A 20,334-nucleotide genomic window follows, 5' to 3' on the forward strand; every position below is an offset into this window, starting at 1 on the left:
CCAATCCGCTACAATCCATTTCTGGTTCTTTACGTGTTGTAAAGTTGGTGAAAAGTAAACTTTGTATTATATTAGCGATATATTTCCGTCACTGTAATGGATGGTTTTGTCATGGTGTCTAGATTTTTATGTGGCTAACCTGTTTTGATGTGATCAATAACGACGGATATGGCCGTGCTAGCTTCTTGTTTTTTTTTTTTTTTAGATGAAGTTACATATTCCCTAAATTAGTTAAATTAAAAAAACACAAATTAAATACTATCATGAGTAAAAAAATAAAACAGGTTGCTATTTAATTAATATACTTTGCATTGTACAAATTAAACCACGAATGTTGCAATGAATAAAGTCGATAAATTATCCGAACCAAACCAATAATCCTTCATTTCGAATATATAAGGTAGCAACTCTCAAAAACCAACATAATACATGTTAGACGAGGTGTTTGAAACCTGTAACATTTACATTAATTAATGAAAATTGACGCTTGCCTGGTACGTCAAACCTAAGTTCCAGTTAGCCGGGGCGACATTGTTACACACAATGGTCTGTTTGGTTGTGTAGGAGGTGATCTTGAAAGAGAGAGCTTGACCTTTAAGCGTGGCAAATGCTTGGTATGAGGCTCCCCAGTTGTGGCTCATACTGATCCATGCAGTCTTGGTCCCTTTAACCCACATCTGGCCAATATCACCAGCACCACCAACGTTCATCACATACGTCAACAGCCAGTAACCATTTCCTTGGAAAGAGAACCTGATACCCCCTGCCCGACTACATGGTACCCTACAACAACAACAAACAAATTAAGACCTTCATTGTATCTGTATATAGAATTAAGGTATCAACATGCAATGTATTGATGATTTGTGGAATACAATATATATACCTGCGGTATTGGACAGGGACAATGCCTGCCTTCCATTGTGCGATCTTCATGAAGGCGGGCTTAGCCATGTCGAAATGAGTTCTTGGGGGGTTACACCATCCACCAGCGTTAGAGTCTTTGGACCAGTTGGGTGGGCAGAGGTTTGTTGCTGTGATCGTAGCAACACCTTTGGAACACCATGGAGATTGGACACACTTAATCTGATAACACTGCCCACATGCATATCCATCTGTAAAGATTGTAGAGCTCAATGCTGCTGTATCAGTTCCATACCCGTTGGTCACAATGTTTCCATATCCACAAGCACCCCCTATACAAAATTTCAACAAAAAAAAAACAATCAACATTTGCACCTTCAAATTGTAAAAACTTTTGGATTCAGACACACCAGATGAGGGCCCACGTAATCAGTGGGCCCTTGTAGGTGCATTTATCTTTCACCAAAATACATGCGTAGGCAAACTCGTACCCATGGTTGAAGCCGCAGACTCGTCCCCATAAAACGTAGCGTGGGCGAGGGTCCAAGGGCTCGGTGTATAAACAACTGGTGCAGTACGCGGAACTCGTGTTGTACGTGGAACTCGTGAAGTATATGTAGCTGCGGTTACAGAATCCAAAGTGGATAAGATTATCATGATGCTCGCAACAAAGACACATAATCCCCATAGTGGATGAACCGGAGCCATTGTGTTCTGTTTCTTGACTCGGGCTGATCCAAAAGCAATGTGAACAGGTGTTGATGAATTTCGGATTCGATATCGAGAGGGATTTATAGGGTGTCAGGTTATTAGAAAGACCAACTTTGTGACCCTCACGAATAAACGATTTGTTTACGTTTTCTTTGTAACATGTAGCCACTAACTTGGGGGTTTGAAGCTTTGTAAAATAAGTTGACAACGTGCTAGCAGGTTTTATGTTATTAAGATTATCGTCAACAGACTTTTTCATAATATAATGTTATTGAGTAATTACGGGTCAACAAGATATATCAGCCATCATACATAAATCCATTAGTTTAAGTAATTATACAGACAAAACTTCAAAAATGGTCATTGTGGTTTTACGAAATCTAAAGTTTGGTCCTTAATTTTAAAAAAATTTACGGATGGTCCTGTGGGTTCAAAACTTTTAATGTTTAGTTCTTCCGGCTCACTCCGTTACCATTTAGCCGTTAACTCATTTATCAATATTATATTGCAAGGGCAGTTTTGTCATTTCACTTGTAACCTTCACTCTTTAATATGAAATGATTATCTATTGTTTGCACGTCAACTCCACAACCCGTCCCTCTCCCAAGAACATATCCAGTTACAGTTGTAATCATCGCACCATTTCATCTGAGAAGCAAGAACAAAAATTAGGATTTAGGGTTTAAGTAGAAGGAATCGCAATGGTGCTGTCAATATGGTGTTTTTGAGAAAAATTCGCAACAGTGCAGGACTTGGGAAAAAGATACAGTAGGATACTACAAAAAACTTGTTTATTTTCATTGATTGTGTTCACGTAGAGAAATCATTGACTTTACCTTTTTTTGTTTGCAGAAGGATATGTAGGGATGTCAAAAAGTCCCGTGGGGGCCCCGTCCCGTTTGGGGGAAATTTCTAAAAAAATCGGGGGCGGGGACGGGGGCGGGGGCAAGGTTAACCCCCGTTATAATTTCGGGGGCGGGGGCGGGGGTAGACAATCCCGTCCCGAAACCCCCATGGGGACCCCGTTAATAAATTACACATATATTTACATATATTAATTATATAAATATAATAAACAATAACATGATTTTGAACCTTCAAAATTCATCAAAAAAACATGTTTTTAAGTTGTAGGTATAATGTTTTTAAGATGTCATAACTTTTTTATTTTTAACATTTAAAATTCTGTTATAAATAGTTATTTGTTACCTAAAAATAGTTTCTTTTAGCCTAAATTACAACTTCTTTTAGCCCAAAAAAACGCAGCCCAAAATTAATCGGGGGCGGGGGTAATGAAGGGGATTCGGGGGCGGGGGCGGGGGTAGGAAGGTTGACATTTCGGGGGCGGGGGCGGGGGCGGGGGAACGGGGAAATTTCGGGGGCGGGGGCGGGGAATGCACTCCCCGTCCCGTTTTCCCCCGTTGACATCCCTAAGGATATGACAACTATTTCACGTTGAAGGTACACTACAATGGTATCTTCACCAAAGCACCTGGAAGGAAATACATTGATGGTATTGTAGCATATGTAGATGATGTTGACACTGATTTATTTTCAGTTCATGAGCTTGATGACATGGTTCGAGAACTAGGGTACAAAACTGAGCAAACCCTTTACTACCAATTCTGTATCCCTGAATACCCTTTAGACTATGGCTTGATGTGTTTAGGTAATGACCAAGATGTACTTAAAATGGTATCGTATGTCCCTAAACACAGACTTATAATGGTGTATATTGAAAATGGTCAGACTAGGGTACTTAGTTATTATAAGTCTCCTTCTAAAGTTGTTATTGAAGAGTTGGAGCTTGATAGTGTGTCATCTGAAATAAATAGAAAGAAACCTTCTAGGAGAGAAGCAGGATCATGTAGCCGAAAGCTTGATTTAAACCAGTCTGTGAACCCTTTTTTTGAGTAGTAACAAGTATTAGATGTTGATGAAGGGCATGATTACTCAAAGAGTATTCTACCATATATAAGGTCACAGGTTTACGAACAAAGTGATGTCATTCATGCGGTCAATCATGGAATTGAAACCTAAGAATAAGTGGTCAATCATGAAACTGAAACTCAAGAGGAAGTCGTCAATCATGAAATTGAAACTCAATAAGAAGTGATGAATCATGAAGTTGAAACAGAAGAACTAGTGGGAACTTACCATGTAGAGGAACCAAGTTGGCTAGCTGATGACGGAGTCCATAATGCAACAATTGATGAGTTTGAACCATTTGTAGAGGATTATTCAGTTTATGCTGACTATGATGCTGAGGATAATGTCCAAACTTCATGTGAACATCAACCAGAAGTAGATTATCTAGAGGGTATGTTAAGTGATGATAGTGGAGAGGCTTTCTATTATGAGAGTGGATATGGTTCTGAGGGTAGTGGAGATGATTATGATGATAGTGACTATAATGTGGATGAATCTAACATACATTTTGATGTTGATGTAGACATGATTGAATTCCATAATGTTGTTTATGTAGATGAACATGGAATCTTAATCAATCATTCAACAGATGAAGGGAATGACATGATTGATAATGATTTGGAAGTTATTGCTACTGATGATTGTTAGTTTGTAGGATTTCATGAAGATGACATGAAGAGAATGCTTAAGGAGTTAAGTAAGTCAAGTAGATGCTCACATGGAGAGGTTAATGTAAAACCATTTATGGTGGGCTAGGTCTTCAAAACCAAATGTGATGTTAAAAACTTCATGGATACACATGCTGTAGAAATAAGGTCTCTATACTTAGCAAAAAATGACAAAATCAGGATTAGGGTGAAATCTAAAGGTGTTGTAAGTCAGTCATCTAAAGTAGTTGATAGTGGTGGGCCCTTAACTAGAAGTAGGGCAAAGTGCAAGGGTAAATATGTAATTGCCAATAAATGAACATGTCCTTAGGCAGTCCAAATCTCGAGGGCTAACGAAAATCAAGATTGGTTGGTGAAAACAGTTCAAGATAAACATAAATGTTTGCAAACAAGGGCAGTTAAAGCTTGAACATAAATGTAATGATAAATGTTAATCTTGTTTGTTGTTGTACTATATGTGTAATTGTCTTCTCTTAATATGTGTTATACAGGTAGGGCATACACTGATTGTTTGTTGAATAAACTTTGTGAGGTATTTAATTCTAAGATAGATGAGGGTAGGGATAAACCTATTATCACTTGATTAAAGTATATTAGAGAGTATTTCTGAAGAGCTTATGTGTGGTGCAAAAGGAAATAGACAAGTTTGAAGGACTGCTAACCCCAACAACAACTACAGTGTTTGACAAGATTAAGACTGATGCAACTAAGTTTGTGGCAAAATATATTGGGGCAAGAAAGTACCAAGTGTCAAGCACATGGCAAGATTAATATGTGGTAAAATTGAATGAGAAAAGTTTCAGTTGTAGGTTTTGGGAGATTACAGGTTTTCCATGTAGACATGCTGTTTGTGCTATATGGGACAAAATTGAAAATGAAGAAAATGCCCCACATGTTGATGAATGGGTCCATCCTTGCTAGGCTATCGACATGGAAAGCCATGTATTTCAACAAAATTGATCCACTGAATGGACGCTCAATGTGGCCTAAAAGTGACTACCCATTCACTTTAAATCCACCAAAACATAAAACACAGGTTTGTATTTTAATTAGGCCTATTATGTAGTTTAAATGTGAACATGGAATTGATTCATTTTTAACTATAATATATCAATATGTCTAGGTTGGGAGGCCTAAGAAGAAGAGAAGGAGGGGTGTTGATGAGCTCAACAACCAAGCAGGTAAATTGAGCCGGAAGTATCTGACAAGCACTTGTTCAAAGTGTCATAACAAGGGGCATAATTCCAAAACATGTAAAGGGAAGGGAGGTAGTGGTGAAGTTGGGGGCTGAAAACTATGTTTAGTAGTTATTAGGATGTTTGTGTTGTAGGTCTTTTGAAACTTAAGTCATGTTTGTTTGTTGAAATAGTAATGTATGTATGGGTTAAGAACTTAAATCATGTTTACTTGTTTTGAACTTAGTAGGATGGTTGTGTTAAGACCTTTACAACTTGGTATGTAATGGTATGTATACACATTTTTGCAATGAATTAATCTGTTTTGTGTACTACCCTTGAACGATTCACTTACAACAATGTACATTTCAATTGTACATCAAAACCATCCAAAAGATGCATTTACAATACACTTGACAATTGCAAATGAAAAACATTCAAGAAATCCAACATTCAACTATAACAAAGTACATTCCATTACCATTGCATAATATTGATTTACTAGAAACTAAAGTTCATTACAATTCTATTACATTGATCTGATACATAAACCAAAATACAACAACAACAATTCCAAAAACCCCATACATAAACTAAAAGCAAAAACCCCATATTCGATTAAAATCCCAAAACCCCTACACCGGTTACAAACCAAAAACCCAACTTCCATTACCATCCAAAATTTCACAAGATACTTACTGATTAAAATAAAACCAAAAAAGAACACCCATGAACAAAACAACATCAGCTGGTAGTTCCACAGTTCTGCACTCGCAATAGCAACCATCTCTTCCAATCGATTTATTGATCTTATCAAATGTGGAATCACCACCAATGCCCTAACACACATAGGAGGGCCAGACCATCGAAGGAACCCACATCTTGTACATTTCCAAAATTGCCTTCCAGGGTTACGATATGTCCATGAAGTGATCTCCATTGCTTCATTCCCACATTTTCAAGTCACTATATTGTAAAGGGTGCAACGGTCAATCAACAGTGGAAGGGAGAAGAGAGATGATGATCGCAGATAAAGGGTTTGCACAAACATCGGGCACGCAATCTTTCTTTTAAAGAGTGAAGGTTACAAGTGAAATGACAAAATTTCCTCTGTAATATAATATTGAAAAATGAGCTAACGACTAAATGGTAATGAAGTGAGCCAGAAAGACTAAACATTAAAAGTTTTTGAAACCACAGGGACCATCCGTGAGGTTTTCTAAAATTAGGGACTAAACTTCAGATTTCATGAAACCACAATGACCATTTTTGAAGTTTTATCAATTATATATGGACTGGTTCTATATTATATCCGAAGGAAAAGATATGGTTCAAACGATCCACACTATTTATTGCATAAGACACATGCGAATAACATTATGCTCTGTGCTTAATCTAATAAAAACGTAAACTTAATCGACGTCCCAAACCAATAGGTCTCGCAGCTGATAAGGAAGATGTAAATCACAATGTCCCTAGAGCAAGTAATTTAATGACCAAAGGCGAGAAAAGTGACCATTTAATTAGTAGTTATAGATAATGCTAAACTTATCTCTTTTAATCAGGGCATTTAATTTATAATGGCTTCTAAGTTGTAACTCCTTGTTTAGCTTCTTACTAGTGTTTTGTGTTTATTCAACTTGTCGTCATTCTAAAAGTGTAAAGAAATTTAATATCCTCCTATATTTTCTTTATATATACCCTTTTACCCATCTTAAATTAAAAATGGAGCATTTAAGATGCATAGGATGATATGTAGGAAAAAATGTAGGAGGATATTTAATTTCTCAAAAAAGTAATTTGATGTCCAAGCTTGAATATAAGTGTTCACAATATTCCAAAAGTCATTAAGCATTAGCTGGTGGGTCCATTAGGTGCAAGGTACTTGTAGGTTTAGACGAAACTAGTCAACCTAGTAGTACAAACTCGATGTCTTCCATGGCTAAGGAAGTGGAAAAAATGATGGAGCTACACAACAACATTGGATATTATCTTGAGGGTTCTTCTCATGCGCTCAGATCAATGCTTGAAGGTGAAGGTGTTCAATGTGTTTATCATGCTTATCTGTTAACATCAGAGGTGTTGAAGGTTTGGGTGAGAGAGTTAAAAATTCTTCATGGTATTAACATCCTTTGCATATAAGAGACTCAACTTCAAGATGTAAAGGCTATTCATGTGGAGTTTTTCTGGGATAACTCTGATTACAAGTTTGTTGGTGTAGAGTCGTATGGAAGATCCGAAGGCTTATGTAGTGTTTGGAATTATATTCTTCTTTTTGGTTATTGGAGTGGGATACAAGGTGTTACAAACATTCTCAATATTTATGCCCATGTTGATGACATTGCTAGAATGACTTTATAGTTGCATCAAAAATATGTTATTGATTTGCGGGATGGTTGTTGGTTATTGCTGGGTGACTTCATCGAAGTCAGAAACAAATTTGAGAGGCTTTCCAATCGTGGGTGTGAGGTTTCTATTGAATACTTTAATTATTTTATTCTACATGCTAAGCTCTTCGAGTTTAGATTAGGAGGATGAAAACTTACTTGGACGAGTGAAGACAGAGTTACTTAAGTAAACTGTATCGTTTCCTTGCATGTAGTACATTTATAAGCAATTGGGGTATGGCATTAGCTACAATTCGTCCTAGAAGATTCTCGAGTCACTACCCTATCATAATTGTTAACGGGTGTTTTGACTTTGGGCCGAGCCCGTTTAGATTCTTTAATTCTTGGTTGATGGTTGATGGGCTTGATGATATTGTTAAAAAGGTGTGGGTTCAATCATCTCTTTCAGGTACGACTAATTGTAGGCTTGCCAAAAAGTGCATTGTTGTCACGAATGAACTAAAGAGATGGAGAGCTATGGAGAGCTGATAGGAGGATAAGAGAGCCGGAAGAATAGAAGCAGTTAATGATGATGATTGATAACCTTGAAATCGAAGATGAAGACAAACCTTTGTTGTCACCTAAGAAGGATAATAGGCAATTATGAAAACAAAGAGTGTTGGCTATTGACTTGTATCACATGATGGGTCTCAAAAAGAAGGCTTGAATGAATGGGAGGTGCATGGGGACTAAAACTCTACATTTGTCACGGGATCGGTAACAACAACAAATGAAATAAATTGTATTCACGGGCTATCTATTGATGGGTTATGGGTGCGTGATCTTGAAAAAATTTTCTAATGCAATTTGGGATTTCTTTTATGTTAAGTTTAATGAGCCTATGAGCAATCGACCTAAAATCATGAGCAGAAGGTTTAAAAATATTTTGTGTGAAGATAGGGTTGCCATTACCGAGTCTTTTACTGAGACTGAGATCAAGGAAGCGGTTTGGTGTTGTGGGAGTGAGAAGGTGCCGCGTCTAGACGGATTTACTTTTACGTTCTTGAAGAATTATTGGGAGTTGATAAAATTGGTTGTTTTTATGTTTGTGAAAGACTTTAAGAGCTCGGGGGTATTGGCTAAAGGATACATTTCTTCCTTTATCTCTCTTATTCCCAAGGTTAGAGTTCCTCTTTATTTAAAAGACTATATATCCATTAACCTTGTGGGTTGCTTATATAAGGTGTTATTGAAAGTGCTTGCTAATCGTTTGAAGAAGGTGTTGAAAAAAATCATTATTCATGAGAAAACAACTTATGTTGGTGGGAGAAGCATCCTTAACGATCCACTTTCTTAATGAAATTTTTGATTGAACCAGAAAAGTGAAGAAAAAAGCTTTCATTTTTAAAGTTCATTTTGTTAAGGCGTTTGACTTGTTAAGTTGGGAGTTCTTGGATGACTATGGATCAAATGAATTTTGGGTGGAAGTAGAGAAGATGGATTAGGGGTTGTCTCTCCTCTAGTAGAGCTTCCATGCTAGTCAATGGCTAACCAACGAAAGAATTTGATATTAGACGGGGTGTGAGACAAGGAGATCCATTGTCGCCTTCTCTCTTTACTATAGCTATGGAGGGTCTTTATGTCTTCATGGAGGAGACTATATATCTTCACTATTTTTATTGGCTTTCTCTCCCAAAAAATGACATCTCTATTCACACCTTATATACACCGATGATGTGACTTTCTTTGGTGATTGGTCAGAGATTAAGTTTGTTTATCTGAATAGAATTCTTCATTGGCTTTTTATTGCCTCAGGGGTGAAGCGGAATTTGCATGAGTGTAAAGTGTATGGTGTTGGTTTCGATGATGAGGAGGTGAATATATTCACCAACATTTTAATATGTAAGTGTGATTCTTTTCCGTTCAAATATCTTGGTCTTCCGGTGGGATCTAATATGAAACTTTCTAAGAATTAGAGCCCGGTTGTTGAGAAGTTTAAGAACAAACTATCCAAATGGAATTCGAAGACTCTTTCATTGGCAGGGCGCCTAACTCTTGTGAATTAGGTGCTCAAGAGCTTGCCTCTATATTGTTTTTCTTTTTTAGAGCACCTAAAAAGGTTATTAGATTGATTGATTTCATTAAAAGGCGATTCTTATAGGGTGGTAATGAGAACATTAGGCAAATAAATTAGGTTGCTTGGGATGTTGTGATCAAACAACAAAATGAGTGTGTAACACCCGTTTTCTAGAATATATCAACTGAGGACTTGGAGGGATCAAGTTAAGGTTTTGGGAAAGCCAAGTTCCATAACGTGGAGATTGAGGAAAATGACGTGGCTTGTCCATTATAGGAACACACGTTTTGGATGACTGCCACGATGTGGGAAAAAGAAGGCCACTGTGTGGTAACTGATGCAGCCCAAGCCCATGATTTTTTTTGGGGTTTCTCCATATTTAAGCCCTTAAACTCAAGGATTAGGGCATCCTGTTCAGCCTCCAACCCCTCAACACGAAACCCTAGACTCCACGAATGTTTGAGAGCGCATCTTCTTGATTTGGATCTTATTCTTTGGATTGTGGTGAAGCTTAAGGAAGAAGGAAGTTCACATTGGTTTAAGGAAGCATGCAACTGGGTTGGATCTATCATTCTCTTTTGATTTCTTAGCTATTTGAGGTATAAAGTACATACCTTAGCACTTCTTCTTCTAGATTCAAGTTTTAGGTCATTTTTGGGTGGTTTTGGTCCCTTCCAAGAATGCTCTTGGAGTTTGAGGAACTCCAGAGTTTGTTATGGCTTCCTTGTGATCAATAAGTTCTGTAGAATGAGAAAAAGGACACTGTTGGAGTCACTTTATGTTCATGCACATATTTTGGTGACATTAAGGACTTAATAGACTTAGGATTGTAGATCTAGCCTTGGAATGGAGCCCTAATGGATAAAGTTGGAAACTTTATGCATTAAGTCATTGAAAAGAATTAGATATGAAGTTATCGGGTTTAGATCTGTAAAGATTAAGTACCTAATGTAGATTTTGGCATTCTTCCAGAAACCACGACATAACCAAGGGCTTGCCACGCTGTGGTGGTGCTCAGATGCTCGACTGTTTTATCCTTAGCCGGCCACAACGTGGCCAAGATCTTGCCACGAAGTGGGGATCGTTGACCTGCTGACCTTTGACCACTAGCTTTTGACCATTAGCTTTTGACCAGTTTGATCTTGGGTTTAACTTCTAGATTTTGGGTTGTTGATTAAGGTGTGTCCTTTGATTGGGTGAATTTCAGTTCACAAGATTGTCCAGTACGAGGTATTGATGGTTTTGTACTGTTATCCGGTTCTGCATTTTAGGTGAGTTTCCTCATTATACTATATGTTATGATATACATCCCTACATGGTAGGATGTTAAAAAGTAGATGTGTTACAATTAGAGTATCAGCAGAAGGGTCATTTTTGTATTGAGTGTCATATGGGTTGTGTAACGCTCGTAGATCCGGGCTAGTCAATTTAGAGATAATAGGGGTTGAAAACGACTTTTGGACAAAAGATTATTTATAATAAATAATCTTAACCAAGTTGTATAATATGTCTCAAGGGTTCCGCACATATAAAGAACGCCGAAATCTTAGTTATAAAGAATAAGTTATGGCCCGCTGAAGTTTTTCGACAAAACCGGCACGGCACCGAGAGACGTAAATAGTGAATTTAAGATAGAGGACTTTTTAGCCTTAGGGATCCGAATGAAAGTTGTAGAATACGTCTCCACCTACGCGTGGATATAAAAAACATTAAAAACGGAGTTCGTATGCAAAAGTTATGGCATTTCGAAGATTTAGCTTTTAAAAACCCTAAACTAGCTAATTCACGACGTGAGAATTATGACGCTCACGACATTCTGTCATAATTCGGAATCTAGAAGCTGCGAGAGGATAAGATCCAATTCACGACGTGAGTTTTATGACACTCACGACGTGAGGAGTCACATGGCCACCTTTAGAAGCTAGGGACGCAAATGGCAAGTCTACGGAGTGAATCATGAGACTCACGACGTGAGTTTTATGACACTCACGACGTGAGTGTCATTAAAACTTACTATAAATAGCAAGATCGACCCATTCACTTCCTTACACCATTTCTCACTTCTCTCTCTAACTTCTTTCTCTATCTAGCTCTCCTAACCCCCCCTAAAACCTAATCAAACCCCCTAGCTCCCGGAGTCCCGAGAAAAGAGCCTTTCGGCTCGAGAACGCTGCTCCAGCGGAGCCCGATTTTCGAGAAAACCCGCTGTAAGTGAGTTGTACCTATCCTATCTTTAGTATAACTTATGTTTCAATATAGTAATGTTATTAGGACCTTATAAGGAGTATTTGGGCTATTATTATGGGTTATATAAGTATTGTTTAACGCTTATATAATAGTAATAATAGCTAGACTATTAAATTAGTCTCGTCAAGCGTTAGACTAAACTCTTAATGATACTAGGTTTTATCAAAGGAAAATTGTTTTGAGAGTATCGAAGCGCTGTCCGAGTGCTGAGTCACCACCTACTCAAGTGAGTGCATAGTTACTTTCATCTTACACATAGATATGAAGTATTTTATATAAATTACGTGCTATGTGTGCATATTATCTGAGTACTTGCTGTCTATGCTAGATGAACGATTTTATACATGTTTTAAATGATTTAAACTATATATGTATTTTATATCTACGATAATGTTGGGGTAAAACATGGGTAGATGTAATAGATGGAATATGAGTTGGATGATGAGTTGAGAGGTGTTATAGACCACGAGGTGAGGGTGAGAGGTGGACGATGTGAGAAGCCTTTCCCAAATGATGGCCCCGTCATTTAGCAGAGTATGGATGAAAACCACGGACTATTCTAGACAGTCCAGTGGAACACTAGCAGGCTCGCAATCTGTAGGTGTTGTGAACGATGTGTTCACCCGGTGTACTCTAAACCTTGGTAATCATGCAGACTTGATGCCTAAACCTTGGTGATCATGCAGACTTGATACCTAAACCTTGGTGATCATGCAGACTTGATGCCTAAACCCTGGCGACTATGCAGACTTAGTGCCTAAGCCCTGGAGACTATGCAGACTTAGTGCCCGTTGTGTAAACCGTGGCAACGATGGACTTCATGCCGATTCCTTAGGATGATCCTTAGGAATGAACGAACGAGGAATAGCTGATTCTTAGGGTAGATCCTTAAGACTAAAGATGATAATGGGGATGGGTAATTGTGTTGATTGTTTGATTGTTTAAACATAATAATTATATTATTGTGGGTTGAAAACCCTATGTACTCACCAGGTTTCCCAACCTGACCCACTCAGTTTATTTATATCACATGTGTCGATATGAAGTGACATTACACTGAGAGATTAAGGAGATATAAATCACTAGTGTAAATGAATGTAAGTTCTGTTTATGCTTCTATTTCTGTATTGACGATGACATCCAAAATGTTTTAAAATGAATAAAATACGTTTCTTCGGAAATCCTTTGATAACGTATTTATCGTGTTTTTCTGGGAATAAATTCCGCAACATTTTTATTAAAAGAGGTACTCTGATTTTCATAAAGCATAAGCAAAAATCGGTCTTTTCTGGCCGTGAAAATGGGGATGTCACGGGTTGTATGTAGTCATGTAGCATAGTTTGAGAACTCTTGATCTAGGCTTTCTTGCATGTTTCTTGTTTGGTTGTGGCTCTAGAGTAGTATCATCCTTTCAAGTGACTATTCTATCTATGATTTCATAAAAATATGAATTTAATTGGTGATATGCCAGCCGTGGAGTAGGATTCAGTATGGGGCATGTATATGTTATATGAGATTGTTAGACATGTAGACTAGTGTAGTTAGTTACATGTATTGTTGCTTGCTGTTTGATTCTTATTATATGTGTGGATATATATGGCGGTGAGTTGAGGCGGTCCTGCTGTGTGAAGTAGGCCAAGATACTCGGGCGGGCCATTGGTATACTATAGGCTAGTGGAGCGTTCCAGGTGTACTATAGGCCTTGCGAGGCGGGTCAGTCAGACGAAAGGCTCGGATGTATGCATGTATTGTATGTATATTGTGGTATATGGTACTATGGGGGAACTCACTAAGATTTGGCTTACAGTTGTAGATTAAATGTGTTCCAAGTACTTTGGTTGATCGTGTGAAGGCGAATGTGTGACTGTACACACTCATCAGCAACAATGGTGTATCCACGTTACTTTGATAACTCTAATTTTCTTATGAATGTACTTTGAAACAACTGAGATTTCCTAACTTGTATCTTATAAAAAATGATGTTTTAGCTTAATTAAAATTGTTTTTTTTTGGTATGAAAATGGGAAGTTACGCGGTGGGCTTGGAGTTGGATATCTTAACGAGGCGAATTTGGCTCTCCTTCCCAATTGGTGGTAGCGGCTTAAAAATGGGTATGATTCCTTTTGGGTTTCTTGCATAAAATTGATTCATAATATTAAGTTGATGGATGGGTGTCCTCTCGCTAAAAGCTTCATTAAGGGTGTGTGGCCGGCTTAGCATCTCTCAAATTGATAATGAGTTATTGGAAAAAGGAGTTGTTGGCCGATTTATTCAAGAGGTTGGTTGGCGTTGGGGATAAAATATACATTTGGAAAGATTGTTGGTGTGGTGACATCGCTTTGAAAGATTTATGTATGAATCTATATGGTGTTAAGTCAATAAGGATTGCCTTGTTATGGATAAAGTTAAATTGGAATTTGTTTAGGTTTTGAAGTGGAATTGGAGTTGGTCTTGGCGGATCATATCTAGAAGAGAATTTGATCAACTGTCGTTTCTAATTAACACTCTAAATAACGTTCAATTTGCTAGTGGTTATGACAGGTGGCTTTGGAAAGGTGATGACAACATTTCTTTCTTAGTTATAGATTTCAGAATCCTCATCGGTGCCTTCATTGATATCAATGCGCATTCGTTCAAGTGGGTGAAATGGATCCTATTAAAAGTTAATTTCTTTGTGTGGAGATTGATAAGGAATTGTATCCCTCTTACCCCTAATTTATTGAGCCATGGAGTTTATGTTTCCTTAACTTTGTGCCCATTCTGTCGTGTTGATGAGGATCATTTGGATCACATGTTTTTCTCATCTCCTGTTCCTCGAGACTGTGGAAATGGCTGGTGGAATGGTATGAAATTATTGATAAGCATCCTTCTTACTGTTTGGAGTTATTGGAGATGCTAAATTTGAGTGTTTGGTTTTGAAACATTTTTACTATGATTGGTTTTGAAGCATTTAATGTATTGATTTGATGGTTATAAAAATGAAAAATCTTTATCAGTACTTTTGGGATGTTCAACCTAGTTCTATATATAGAACCTTAACGTAGTTGTAAACTTTATCTCGAGATCAATAATAAATCTTTCTAGTTCACATGTGACATAGCAGAATTACCCAAGTCGTGTGAACATCATAAATACTTTATCTTCTTTATTTATTCATATCTTTTTATTTCATGTTTTTTCGTTTTGAATACCTAATACCTTGTCATGCCCTCACTGAAACACACCATAACTATAGCCCTCATCACCTACACACTTGAAAACAACTAATATTCACCTTTTCCTCCATATCTCATTCTTGTTTTGGTTCTAGTTCATGTTTGAGTTAACCCCAACACTTAATGGAACCCTATTCATCTTCTTTTTGGAACCATAATATTAACCGTACTTGCCAATTTCCTATTTTTCACTCGGCTACCCATCTCCTTTTTGGAACCATAATAGTAACCGTACTTGCCAATTTCCTATTTTTCACTCGGCTACCCATCGATTTTAACCGACTAGTTGCCATATTGACCAATTAATCTCGATTTTCAACTGATGACCTACTTTTTGTTGGTTTTAATTTCTTTTTTCCGATTTCTGAAATCCTAGTCAGCATAGCATCGCCTCACCTAGGCCTTGACAATCGTGTCATGTTCAGGTTAGCGGGTCAAAATATACCGAACCAAACACGACCCATTTAACTATACAGGTCACATGTTGGCTGGTTTGGAACATAAACCCATATATGACCTGTCAACCCACTTATTTATACGGGTTTACAAGTTGGGGGGTTCGTGGGTTAGATTTAGGTTTGTGGGTCAAATTTTGGTTCCTGTGTTCGTAGGTTGGATCACAGCAAATACTGCGTTGTGTGTTTGTCGTTTACGTTTAGGCGTCGATGTCGTTCAATAATGATTCAATCATTCATGCCGCTGTTCTTCGTGAGTTCGTTCTGTCATTCATCACATGTCGTTCATCACAAAGGGGAGAGCGACAGAGGGCTTATTTGATTTTGTTTGTGAGATACTGAGAGTATTTAGGACAAACGCCAAATGTCAAATGGTCAATAATATCGGGTATCCTATCCTAGTATAAAGTATAAACTGTATAGTGTATAATACTTAATACATTTAAGAATATATAATTTTTTTATTAAAATTCTAAACGGGTTGGTAGGTCAACCCGTATATTTTTTGAGAAACCCATATATGACCTGTTTAATAAATGGGTTGATTGGTTGGCAGGTTGATGGGTTGAAAAGCTTAACCCAAACCTGTTTATTTCGTGTCGTGTCGAGCATTGTCAGGCCTAGCCTTACCCTTAGGCACCGCCTAGATCGATTTTAGAACAATGAGAGATCTCTTGTATATGACTATGAACTGAATATTCACCGAACTGTTCGTGAACCATTTGTGTGGAAGTTTGTTTATCTTCACTTATTTAATAAATGATCAAACTTGAATAAAATTTTATGTTCATTTAATTGAATGAACAAACACCAACAATGAACTCGGTCGTTCATTTATTATAAACCTTTGTTAATGTTCATTTACTAATGATCGTTATGTCCATTTACATTGGTTTATGTTCGTTCACATAATTTTATGTTTGTAAGTATTCTTATTTTTCTAACTCCTTTTTAGCAAAATCTTTTTAGTAGTTTGTTCATATATGTTTATATTTGATTTGAATGTTTATATTTATTTACTCTTTTCGATGTTTATGTTAATTTATGTTTATATATATTCGTTTATTTATGTTCATTGGTTTATATTCATATATGTTTATTTAACATCTTTAACAAACATAAACAAATGGATATGAACATGTAATTAGTTACTCGGACTAACCAAAACAAGAAATTATGTTCATATAGGCAGTATTTACTGCGAAATTGGTACCTTCTACATAATTAAGACTTTTCCTCACTTGCTTACCACTATGCCACTTATATATGACCTTTGTTGCTATTTAGGTTTCACCGACGTACAGATGAGATATGTTTTGTTGTAAACATCGATTTTGCATATTCTAAATTGTATGAACTTTGCATGTACCCAATTGTAAATATACATATGTTACATGGTCTCTAGTTGCATATTGTACACAGCATACAAGGCAACGTTTGAATACAAACAGTAACTTATCAAACTGTGGCCTAATGAAACACAAGAGCTATATACGTCCTCCCCTGATGTTTCCACTCAAGCTTCACTTCCTTCTGGCAGTGTTATTAAGCGAGTATTTTGATCAAACACAAGTGGCGTTTGACAGCTGAAAAGACAATGTTACTTGTCATTATTACAATAAGATTACGTAAAGGAGATTTTTTTTTTTGGTTTAATTTTGCATGCTGCAAATAGTCATTGAAATCAATATTTAATGATACACAAGCCATAAACTTACTTTGTGCATTTCACACTGTTGGTGGTACCCCCACTGGAAATCGACAAAATAGTTCCAAAGAAAGAGTTATTCTCCGTACCACAGTTTGGACAAATTCCCTAAAAGTACGAATTTTGTATGAGTCAATAAAAATGATATGGTAAGTATGTAATTTATTTAGTTTATAAGACATAATATTGATAACAAAGACACTACCTTCAATATCAGAAAGTCTTTGACAATGAGACTGGTAAATGAGAAGGATAACCACAAAATAAATGGCAGAGCTGCAAACCACGTGAAGATGAAACTAAATGGCTCTGGAAGCTGATAAGAAATTACAAATTTTAAATAAATAACAACGAAAAAAAATAGGGAGGAGATATAATTAAAGAACACTTGCCTCCAAAAGGTATGTGATCTCAAACCCGGTAATATCATCCAGGAAGAAGAACCTGGCGTACACAAACATATGTTCAAATGTAACAAAAAAAAAAAAGAATTAAATTCATTGAAAAGAACGTAACTCGTAAGAAATTAATAGACGAAAAGTAAACTAATGACATAAAATGCACAAATCTAGCAACAAAGAATCAAATTCATCTAATAATTATAAACCAAAATGATGGTGGAAAAGTAAGGCTTACAATCCTACTGCAACAACAGCAGCAGGGACATTTATGAGGAACATCTTGAGATAATCAACAGAGAGGTCACTGTAAACCTACAACCAAGAATGTTAACCAGTAGTAGAAGTAACTTTTATTTTAATATTTTTACTTTTGCCACATCTTGAGATAGTCTCCAATGTCAGCTGTTAAAAACAGGGTATTGCAGGTTACTATTTTGAGAAAAAGCCAAATATAGCCTAAATGTGAATTTAATGGTAAATCGTGTACAAAACAAAAGTGATAGTTGATTACCCTAAAAACTCATTTTCCTTTTTCCAAATTGTAATAAATTTTACAAGTGAAACTCTTTATAGAAACTACCATGGGAGATGCTATTAAGGGATCTAAAAGCAATACCTTTCTTGTACGAAGACTACATCTTGGACCCTCAACCACTATCTCACTTCCATCTTTCTGAAAAAGAACATAAATACCCTTTAATTAAGTAATAAAAAGAGAGATCACAAACAAAATACAAGTATTTTAAATGTGTGTATTATATCAAGGTATTCCTTAACATGCCTTCAATTGCATCTTCAATTTGTCATACTCTACATCACTCATTATTGGGTTACCAGATACATACGCCATTGCTGCCTCTAGAAACTTCTGTTCATCAGAGCCTGCAAGTTTAAAAGAGCAAGTGATATCTCGATGGTAGAAGAAGAGCTCAAAAGGTTAAACCAATAAGCTATTGATCAGCTATTCATACTTAGCATTACAACACTGCTTCCTTCCCACATCAATTCTTCCTTGAGGTTATCAAATTCCTCATTCGACATGGTGGCTTTTCCTTCATAATAGAAAGCCTAGAAGAAAGAAAGAGATTAACTAAAAGAAGAAAAACAGACACTTTCAAAATACTAAATAAATGGAAAGAAAGGTCGCAAAAAGGGTAATATTGTTATTAATACTTGTAATGCTTGAAGAAAGTCTTGTTCCATTTCTCCTAGTGACTTCTTCTGTTGTTTCTCAATGCTGCAGTAAGGCATAATGTTGCTGTCAACAACCTCATCTTCTTTAACTTCACCTGAAATAAACACCAAATACGTACCTATAACAATGTACACAAATTTGGCATGGCTATATGATATATGCCCAAAGTCTAGAGTTTTTAAATTAAACTGAAAGCTAAGTATGCCTAAATACAGTCTATAATACTCCAATCTAATTTAATGTTTAAAGATATTTAAAATCTAAAAGCAACAATCTTGGAATAACATAAACCATTAAACCCTAAAGAACCTGGCTGATCAGTAGTGGCCCTCGGGGATAAAATTATGGGCCTATATCGACTCAAAACGTCTCTTCCAATCAGTTGAAGCGACTGAACCCTCGACGAAGACAATGTAGAACAAGTGGGTAAAGACGGAGAAACCGAGGGTCTTGGGACAGGAACAGTGAACAAGCGAGAATTGGTTATAGTGAAGCCTAATTTGGAGGCCATTTCCGGCTTCGGCCGTGGTGGTGGTGGTGAAGTTGGGAGCAAGAAACGTCGACTGTATTATTCATCTGGCTGATCACTCTTTTTGGGAAGATTGAGGGATAAGATATGAAGGAAATGTGTGGAGCGAGGGCGATAATTTTGGAATGAATTATTATGGTGTGTCGTGACGCAAGAAAATCTAAGGAATCAGCAGAAGTGCAGAACAATTGGTTAAGAAGCTCCGAGGAAACCATTGGTTACGAAGCCACAAGGGGACATATCGGTTGCGGATCCAGCCAAACTGTACAAGATAAGAATTAATTTTATCATAGAGAAAATGACTTACCTTTTTTTTTACTCAAAATAGTCATAAAAATAAAAAATATCTAAAATAGTATTTATTTTAACAGGTCATATCTATAAATATTGGAGTCGAATGTGATTTTCGATCCTTTAAAAAAAATGACTTCGTTGGCCTATTGACAATGACGGCATCTACAAAAAAAAAAGTGACGTTATCTATAAAAATATAAAAAAATATTGTTGTATTGTTGGACTGTAAAACTCAAAAACCATCGTATAAAAATCAAAATTCGCACAAAATGAAGAGGTATGGAAAAAAAAAACTCCATATATGCCCATTTGTCTGATTTTTGGAGCTAGATTTCACTAGAACTTTTTTCCGATTTATGTTTTATGTTCTTGTTAACTAAACATGAGTTCTAATATTTATGAAGAGTATTTTATTGTTGTTTGTATCGGAGGTTCATGATGATCTTGAAATAAGAAATTGTTATACGTTATATCATTTGTTGGAAACTTTGGTGTTGAAATTTTGACAATATAAAATTTTCTAGATTTATACAATTTTC

The 20,334-nt window shown here is 36.6% G+C and overlaps 2 protein-coding genes across 2 annotated transcripts; both read right to left on the reverse strand.

The window, feature by feature from the left end:
* Positions 1–300: 300 nt before the first annotated feature.
* Positions 301–1,621, reverse strand: LOC111918733 (expansin-A7). The gene is made up of 3 exons (XM_023914354.3): positions 1,356–1,621; positions 887–1,196; positions 301–783 (listed from the first exon to the last, which is right to left on the reverse strand). Exons 1-3 carry the CDS (start codon positions 1,570–1,572, stop codon positions 471–473), a joined length of 840 nt encoding a protein of 279 aa, XP_023770122.1. The 5' UTR covers positions 1,573–1,621; the 3' UTR covers positions 301–470.
* A 15,379-nt stretch (positions 1,622–17,000) lies between these two features.
* Positions 17,001–19,663, reverse strand: LOC111918741 (PGR5-like protein 1A, chloroplastic). Its single transcript, XM_023914361.3, has 10 exons — positions 19,282–19,663; positions 18,951–19,066; positions 18,749–18,845; positions 18,559–18,659; positions 18,394–18,450; positions 18,013–18,089; positions 17,769–17,820; positions 17,582–17,692; positions 17,387–17,484; positions 17,001–17,254 (listed from the first exon to the last, which is right to left on the reverse strand). Exons 1-10 carry the CDS (start codon positions 19,481–19,483, stop codon positions 17,185–17,187), a joined length of 981 nt encoding a protein of 326 aa, XP_023770129.1. The 5' UTR covers positions 19,484–19,663; the 3' UTR covers positions 17,001–17,184.
* Positions 19,664–20,334: the final 671 nt, after the last annotated feature.

Source organism: Lactuca sativa, chromosome 6 (genome assembly GCF_002870075.4).
Source record: "Lactuca sativa cultivar Salinas chromosome 6, Lsat_Salinas_v11, whole genome shotgun sequence".
Lineage (NCBI taxonomy): Eukaryota > Viridiplantae > Streptophyta > Magnoliopsida > Asterales > Asteraceae > Lactuca > Lactuca sativa.